Source organism: Lactuca serriola, chromosome 4 (assembly GCF_051521515.1).
Source record: "Lactuca serriola cultivar US96UC23 chromosome 4, Lser_US96UC23_V15, whole genome shotgun sequence".
Taxonomy (NCBI): domain Eukaryota; kingdom Viridiplantae; phylum Streptophyta; class Magnoliopsida; order Asterales; family Asteraceae; genus Lactuca; species Lactuca serriola.
In genome coordinates this window covers 326,044,072-326,052,912 of record NC_136411.1, presented here as the reverse complement: position 1 = coordinate 326,052,912, position 8,841 = coordinate 326,044,072, and the positions used below count along the sequence as shown (strand labels likewise).

Genomic DNA, 8,841 nt, shown 5'->3' with positions numbered 1-8,841 from the left:
TTAGGCCTGATCCAAAGCGTACGCCCAACGTACCCTATATACGCCCAGCGTACTGCTTGTAGAGGGAGTACGCCCAGCATACTCTGAGATAACACCCAACGTAATCCAATGTTCAACCCCCTTTAAATAGAGGTCGTGGGCATCCAAGTTTTGTTGCTCTTTTCTCCCTCTCTCCCCATTTTACCTTGTTTTACGTGCAAGCTTTACCCCCGAAGCCCCGGTATCATTCCCGAGACCCGATGCAAGTCCCGAAGCCCCGAGGATCCCGATAAGTAAAGTTTCCAAGCCGAAACTCTGCCCGCATAAAGCTCGGTTTTGGAGAAAATGTCCCGGTTTTATCAAAAAATATTATTTTAAGAGACGAGGTGCTGCCCGATCATCGTCTTTTCAATTGAGTGCATAGTCCCTTTCACATACACGATTTTAATACAAGTATTGATGAATGTATTAGATATATGATATGAGTAAGTGTGTAGTTGCTTTATGATAATACACATATGTGAGTTATACTCTATGAAATACTTACTATGTGATTATATACTACGTGTTATGTGGTATGAGTATTGAATGAATATGTTATACAGGTTTTAAGCTGTATATAAACAAGTATATTTTATCTACTAATATGTTGGGTAGATCATGGGTAGATAATTGGTGTGTGATGAAATAACAATGATGAGAGGTCTCGATGTTGTTGTTAATCTAGTCATCTAGCAGTGTATGGATGACAACCACGGACACTTTCTAGACTGTCCAGTGGGAACGCTGGCAGGTTCATAACATGTAGGTGTTATGAACGATGTGTTCACCGGTGTACTCCATCCCCCTCATGGTTGCCTTAGGATATTCATTGCTGAGGAAACCCCTTTGTAGTAGTGTCCGTCCCGATGAAAATCCTAGATTAGGTATCTTGTAATAGTTGATGTTAGAGGGACGTAAAGTGAGGATAACATCAATGGGTAATCGGGTTATTGTTGGTTGGTGAAATTAAACATAATTATTTATTGTGGGTTGAAAACCCTATATGCTCACCAGGCTCCCAAGCCTGACCCACTCAGTTTTATTTCTATTACAGGTAGTGGTGCGAGAGCATAAGCTGGATAACTTGTGAAGATATTTTGTTTATAGGCCAGTAGTTGTGTATAATTGTTGTAAGGCTTATACTATGTCGTTTATGCTTTTGTGTCTGTATCGGAACATGACATCCCGAGGTTTGATATATAATGAAAATACATTCCTTTAAGGAATGCTTTGATAAAAAATTTTTATTATATTTTGTTTTGGGAACAAATTCCATAACTCTTTTAAATCAAAGGATTACTCTGAAAATTATTTTAAAAGCATAAATTAAATCGGTCTTTTCTGGCCGTGATTTTGGGGATGTCACACTAGGCTCTTCCTAGGTTCTCACACTTCTTTGCCATCAGTTGTTGATGAACTCCTTATGATGCCAACCATCTACCTCCTGAATATCGTCATATTCGCTTAGTAGCTGACTCCCATCATCAAGAGTTCCACTAAGCACGAAGCAAGCAGCATTCGAGCATCGAATAATTTCTACCAACACGTAAAACCACTCTAGGTTATCACTCCACTTGTTCTACTCACACTCAAAAGGTATCACCAAACTCAAGAAACTCTACCCCTCGCGGGTATCTAATTACTCTCTTAGTAGGATCCTCTGATGCTCTTCTAGGCATCTCTCCTAGATTACTCCTCTACTCAAGTTCTCTCTAAAAGATCTCAGTTGGATACTCTTACTCTGCGCATACTCAAAGTACATAACAGATAGCAAAATTCCTAGGCTAAGGCATCACAAATCAGGAAACTCTAGCTCTATAATATGAAATACCTAGCCTATCTTCTATGATGCATCACTAATATCTCAATAATAACTCATAAAACAAATAAGTAAGGGTATTTTGGAAAATCATCGTTAGGGCTTTAACTGATTGTATACACTACTCCTTCTCGTTTTTCTCATAGAATCTCTTGCTCGTTTTAGAAAAATCATTTGTTTTTGAAAATTTTTCTCAAATCCTCAGTTTGAGTCCAGATATACCCGAAGGTGCATCTGAATCCCTCAAACCAAGGCTATGATACCAACTTGTAACAACGTAAATTTTCAAACAATTTTTTTTTTCATTTTAAAATCATATAATTCTCGTAGCACATTTCACAAAAATCTCGTTGATTTAATTTACAAAACAAAACTCCATAATTTTTTTTGATTCGTACTCTAGGATCCTCAAAACATAACTCCTACTCTGGTTTGTACAATCATGTCGGTGCCTTCCCACGATCCTGAGAAAACCTAAAACACATATCACATAACATGGTAAGCACGAAGCTTAGTGAGTTTCCCAAAATACCACATACAATATATTAACCACTTGAGGCTATAACTCTATAAGACCCTCCAATTTATGTGTCTCAGTGGGACCCTCCAGTCCCATGACTCGATGGGCCCTCTGGTCCAGTCTCAATGAGGACCCACCGGTCTCACCATTCGATGGACCCTCCGGTCCGGTCTTGGTGAGGACCCCTTTGTCTCACAGCTTGTTGGACCCTCCGGTCCGGTCTCGGTATCACATAACATAACATATATATATATATATATATATATATATATATATATATATATATATATATATATATATATGTATATATATATATGTATATATATATATATATATATATATATATATATATATATATATATATTCCTCTGGTCCAAAACTAAATTGCCACCAATCAAACTCCAGGCCCAACACTCAAGGCCCAAAATGAGACTTAGCCCAAAAGTCCACAGTGAGGTTATGCGGGGCGTACCTCCCTTGGTACGCTCAGCGTACTCACGAATTCAGATTGGCCAACGGGGACACTTGGTCAGTACGCGGGGCATACTGGAATTACGCTTAGCGTACGTCTAGGATTGTTATCTCCACTCCCTTGGTCTTAATCCGTTAAGACCATAGCTATAATCTTAGATCTGGTTTCCATAAAGGCTCATACACAATAAAGCTCGTGACTTTAAGCCTTTGCACGGCAGAACAAGTCCCAAACACAAATGCTCTTACTCTTTACTCTGAAAAATGCTCATATCTTATGCATGAGGTGGTTCCAACGTCCAAGACCTAATTTTTATGAATCCTCTTCACTAGAAACACTTAAAGGGACATATATTAGGATTTGGAGTTCAACAACTCATAAAGATTCAAGATTCGGGACCAAAAACCCTAAAATGGACCCAAAACAAAAACTAGCTCAACAATAACCAAGTTTCAAACTTGATACCTTTGGAAGATGGTCCAACAAGAGAAGAACATAGATCCAAAAGTTACATGCTAAAGTTATTCTCGTTCAAAGCTCCTTCTTCTTCAAAAACCAAACATAACAAGTCATCACATCGCTAGATCCACGTGAGAAAGCCAGCAAGATTAAAACTTTATGCTTTCTGGAGCAAGATCAACCTGATTAGAGCTTGGGTCCACAAACTCTAAGCCAAGCAATGCTTCCTCAAGGAACTCCTTCTTCCACAATATGCACCAAAAACTCACCAAATCACCAAAATTCTCAAGAATCACTCTAATGGAGGCTTAGGGTCGCTTTATTGGGTTTAGAGGGATGGAGGCTGAAGATATTAGGGTTAGGTTATGAGATAAGGAGCTTAAATAGGGTCCAAGACCCTAAAATAGGATTTAGGTCTGATCAGCGTACGCCCAGTGTACATATGGTACGCCCAGCGTACTCCGAAGAACATTCGCGACCACCCTTGTCAGTACACCCATCGTACTCAAAAGTACGCCCAACGTACTTCCTTCTTCACTAGTACGCCCAACGTACGCTTTGTGTACGCCTAGCGTACTCGGCTAAGCCTAAAACCACAAAACTTCTCAAGGCCATGACTCCTTCGTTATAAATCTGTTTCCGACGATCCTTATATCCACAAAAAGGTAACGAGAAGCCCTACACTTCTATCAACTTTATTCCTCTTGAAGCCCACTCGAACTTAAATCCAAAATTCATGAAAAGCCCGAACCAACGCCTTTAGCAATACATTTGGGCTCTAAAGCACAAACCGAACTCTTTTATCACACAACCTACCTTACCCACATCCCAAAAGGGCCTAAGCCTTTCTCTTTTAAAGCCTCAAACCTTCTCATACTCAGATTAAGGCTCACTGGCCTTAAATCAGAAAACTATCCAGAACAGGATGTTACAGTCTCAGTTATCTCGACGAACATCGAGTCGAACCCTTGGCATGCCAAGCGTGGCTCGGCAACTCGGGACAAATGAACCAATGAGAGAGAGAGAGAGATTGTATGATTTTAAAATTTTGAACGTTGGAAGGATATTTGTGACTAATTTTTTTCAAAAAAAAAAATTCAAAAAATCCCAATTTCTACCCTATATAAATACCACTACATATTCATTTTATCTCATTTCAATTTACACTTTGGTGGTTTTTACTATCCATTTCTAACCCAAAATCAACCTTAATACCAAAATCAAGCACACAATATCAAAATCAACTTCAATTCCAAAACCAACCACAGTTTAAAAGACAATTCTAATTTGAAAACCAACCACAAATGAACATCTCATCAAAATAGAATTTGACTTCAATCCATTTCATGATCTTCCTGACTCCCCAATGAATATCCATACCCAATTCCAAACTCAAGGGAAACTCAACTCGTCCCTGAAACGGAATCGGAGTCGAAAAAGAATCAACCAAAACCCAAAAAAGTGGAAGGCCGGCTCTAAAGTAATTGACACTGACCGAAGAAAATGCATTAACTCTTGCGTGTGTCGATGTTTCTGAAGATCGAGTGGTTGGAAACAACTGGGATTATCCAACTTTTTTCTAGAAAATTACACGGTTTTCTTATGGAAATGAATCTTAGAGAATACCTAAAAAAAGACCAAATTTATTCGAAGTGGAGAAATGTCAACAAAGTGGTGACGGAGTTTAATGGGATGTTTTCGAGTGTCAAACGACAATGACAAAATGGTGTCAATAACAAAACTATTTTACAAAAAGCTCTTGAAGTGTATAGGATTCAGAAAGCGGTCAATTTCAAATTTCTACATATTTTGAATATTTTTAAATTATTAAAAAATGGCAAGAGGTCGATGCTTCTGAAACCTTTATGGAAGGTTCTACTTAAAGAACCAAAACTTCCGAAACGACGCATAATCAATTGTACGATGCGCATGTCGGGATTGACCTCAATGAGGAGGAGTCTTTTGAAGCTCCAAGAGCCACTAATCCCATTGGAAGAGACCGAACCAAGCGAAAGGGAAAAACGATGAAAAGTGGTTCGAAAAATGCTTTGGGTGACATTAAGCAACTAATAACCAAAGGACAACTTGAAGTCATCTTTGGAACAATATTTGGGGTCGCACAAGAGAAAGAAAAAACACCGTATCAAGAGGATCTTAACAAGAAAGACTAGCGCTCTCATGGGACGTGGAAAAAAAATGACGATAAAAGCGAAAGAGGAAGTCGTGAAAAAATATAACATCTAGGTTTCGTTATTTGATTTTCATGGTTTCGTTATTTAAATTTCTAGATTTGTAATTTGAAATTCTTTTTTTTTTTTTTGGTGTTTTGTAATTTTTTTTTTTTAAGTTTAATGAAATTTAAGATTTAAAAAAATAATATGCTTGAAATATTCATTTTCTATATTAATGAATTTTAGAAAAAAAAAATAGCATGATAATTATGACAACCAGGCATATAAATGATAAATTTTGATTAAAGTATGAAAAAACTGACGTGATACTTACGTCTTAGGTGGACTGAGGCATCACTCCTATCGGACTTATTTTTTCTTCCCATCATTTCCACATTTATATTTTACATCGGTGCCTCCAAGCTTCTTTCTTTTTTTAGTGGCCCAAGCTTCATATTAATATAATTGCATTCCCTTAAAAATAGGGAAAAAAAAAAGCAAAGAATACTAGTGACTTTTTTTCTTGGACACTTTTGAGTTCTCGCCTTCTTGGAAATGAACCAATGTGGGAACGTCAATTTGTAGCATGAGCACATGCTCTATATATATATGTGGACCTGGATTCTTAAAAACGTGTAGCCCAATTTGAATCTATAAAAGGTGCATCGTCTAAATGTTATGCATTTAGGAAATTAATGAGCATGTAGTTCATGATATATACTATAGAATTCTTTTACTCAATTTTGAACTTCACTTCATAGTATATATGTGTGTACGTCACTTGCGTAGAACAGAAACGAAATGAGACCATGTACTAATACGGGTCCAATGTTGAGGAAAGGTGCATGGAGCGTGGAAGAAGATATTTCTCTCAAGAACTATATTGAGAAACATGGTGAAGGGAAATGGCACCTCATTCCTCTTAAAGCAGGTTGAAAATTACATAATCCTTTTTGTGTTATAAAAGCATCATCTCCTAACTCTCTTTCCTCGGTGTTTAAAAATAATAGCTAATAAGAGTAAAAAAAAAAAAAAACTTTGCCTATATTGTTAATGTCGTTTGACACTCGAAAACATTACTGGAAAACATCCGGTGGTGGTTGTGTTAATAGGTTTCTTGTTATGTTTGCAGGGTTAAATAGGTGCAGAAAGAGTTGTAGGTTAAGATGGTTGAATTATTTAAGGCCAAATATAAAAAGAGGAGACTTTGCTAAGGATGAAGTTGATCTCATACTTAGGCTTCATAAGTTGCTAGGAAACAGGCAAGCACACATTCAAAATATTAATTCACTAAGAACATCAAGTGAAGTTTAAATATTTTTTTAACCAGTTATTTTTCATTCATTATGGTATTATATTAAAGATAAAATATTATAGCGACATTTATTCATTTTGGAATTTGGATTATAATTTTAGATGGGCATTGATAGCTGGAAGAATACCAGGAAGAACCGCTAATGATGTGAAAAATTACTGGAACACTCATCATCGTTCACGTCCCAGGCAACGAAGAAAGAAAAAACCTATAGAGGATGAATCATTGCAAAAAACCATGGTCACAATTATTAAGCCACAACCACGAACTTTTTCAAGAACCCTAAATATGGGTAACAATCCACGACACACTGCTATGGCTCATGAGGTTGGTAACCTAAATTCGCCGAATAATGTTACCAACAATAAATTTAATGCGTCCTCGGGGTTAAAGTTGCCATCCAATTTATTAGATGACAACATCAGCAAGTATATAGACCAGTTATTAGATGATCATGAAACGAAATTTGATGGAAATTTTGGTTGTTCTTCAGTGGACGGAGTTGTCGGGAAAGATGATAATCAAATTAGTTTATTTGATTTCCCAATCGATGATATCACGATGGACCTTATACATTCTGATCAACCATGATCATGAAAATAATGATATGCTTGCTCGGTGTACTAATAAATTGAACAATAATATAAATAAAGTATAGTATTATATATATATATATATATATATATATATATATATATATATATATATATATATATATATATATATATATATATATATATATATATATATCTATTTTAATAAAAGAATAAGTTTATTTTTTTTTTGTTATTTGTAACCCTATTGCGCCTCATAGTTAATGTCATTTCACTTGTCAATATATTTATTCTTTATTATGTCTGAGATTCATTCATTACATGTGTTAATTTAAAAAATATGTTAAATATAAAGATCAAAATATTTGAGAAATTTGAATTTATAAGAAAAAAATAATGATTTATTATAATAGAAATGTTTTTTTACTTTTTAAATTTAAACATATAATTTAAATAAAGAAAAAAAAACAAATGAACTTTAATTTTGGAAATTTTAAAATAAAAGGTAACTCTATTAGTGAAATTAATATCTATTTATTATTATATTAATTGCAATTATATTAAAATATTATGTAGAATTTAGTAATGTTAACGTATATTCAAAAGATATCTAGTTTCCTTGTAGATATATTGTAATTAGCCTTTTCATAAGTTAGCTTCACTATTTAGTTCATATACTTTAGTTTAGGTCTCATTGTAATATCACAAAATATACAATTCGATCTTTTATATATATATCAAAAGCTTTCATGGTATCAGAGCCCATGGCTCTCTAACCTCGCAGAACCCCAGTCAGTATCTCTAGTACTGACTTCGCTGGAGACACCCAGACCACCAGACAACCTGAATTTGCCCTGCTGTCGCTGTTCTCTTCACCAGACACCCCCATTGTCTCAATCGTTGCTTGAATCTTCCTTCCCGTCAAACTCAAGTCCCATTATTGCTGGTACTTTCCTCTGAATCATCGCCAGTCACCACCGCATCAAAAAAAAAAGGCTGCCCCTCTTCTCAACAGGAAAATAAATCTCTGGTTTGAAGCTTTATCTATCCCTGTTTCAAGGTTTCTTTTATTTGAGCCTTTGTTCGGATACTACACTATTCCTTGGAGTTCTCGTTTATCCATAAGACCTTAACCAGGTTCCATTTTTTAGCATTAATACTTATTTAATACCCTTTGGTATTATTAGTCATTCTGTCATATTGCCTCTGTGGTATAATTTTCTTACTTTCTCCATGTCACCCACTGGAATCACATCACGACCCATTAGTACCGTTTTCAATGGTACAAATTATGTTACTTGGGCTCGTCAAATGACAAGCTACCTTCAATCCAAAAAATTATGGCATGTTGTAACTGGATCATTATCTCGTCCAGTAATCAAAGAAAAAGAAGACAAAGATGCATTTGATCTACGTGAAGAAGATTTGTTCTGCAAGAACGCTGAAATCATTACAGTCATATGTAACTCATGCACCATTGAGATCACTCAACAATTTGGATTGTATACTA

The 8,841-nt window shown here is 35.7% G+C and overlaps 1 protein-coding gene across 1 annotated transcript; it reads left to right on the top strand.

The window, feature by feature from the left end:
• Positions 1 to 6,094: 6,094 nt before the first annotated feature.
• On the top strand, positions 6,095 to 7,428 carry LOC145100705 (transcription factor MYB113-like). The gene is made up of 3 exons (XM_079037873.1): positions 6,095 to 6,393; positions 6,595 to 6,724; positions 6,879 to 7,428. Exons 1-3 carry the CDS (start codon positions 6,264 to 6,266, stop codon positions 7,366 to 7,368), a joined length of 750 nt encoding a protein of 249 aa, XP_078893999.1. The 5' UTR covers positions 6,095 to 6,263; the 3' UTR covers positions 7,369 to 7,428.
• Positions 7,429 to 8,841: the final 1,413 nt, after the last annotated feature.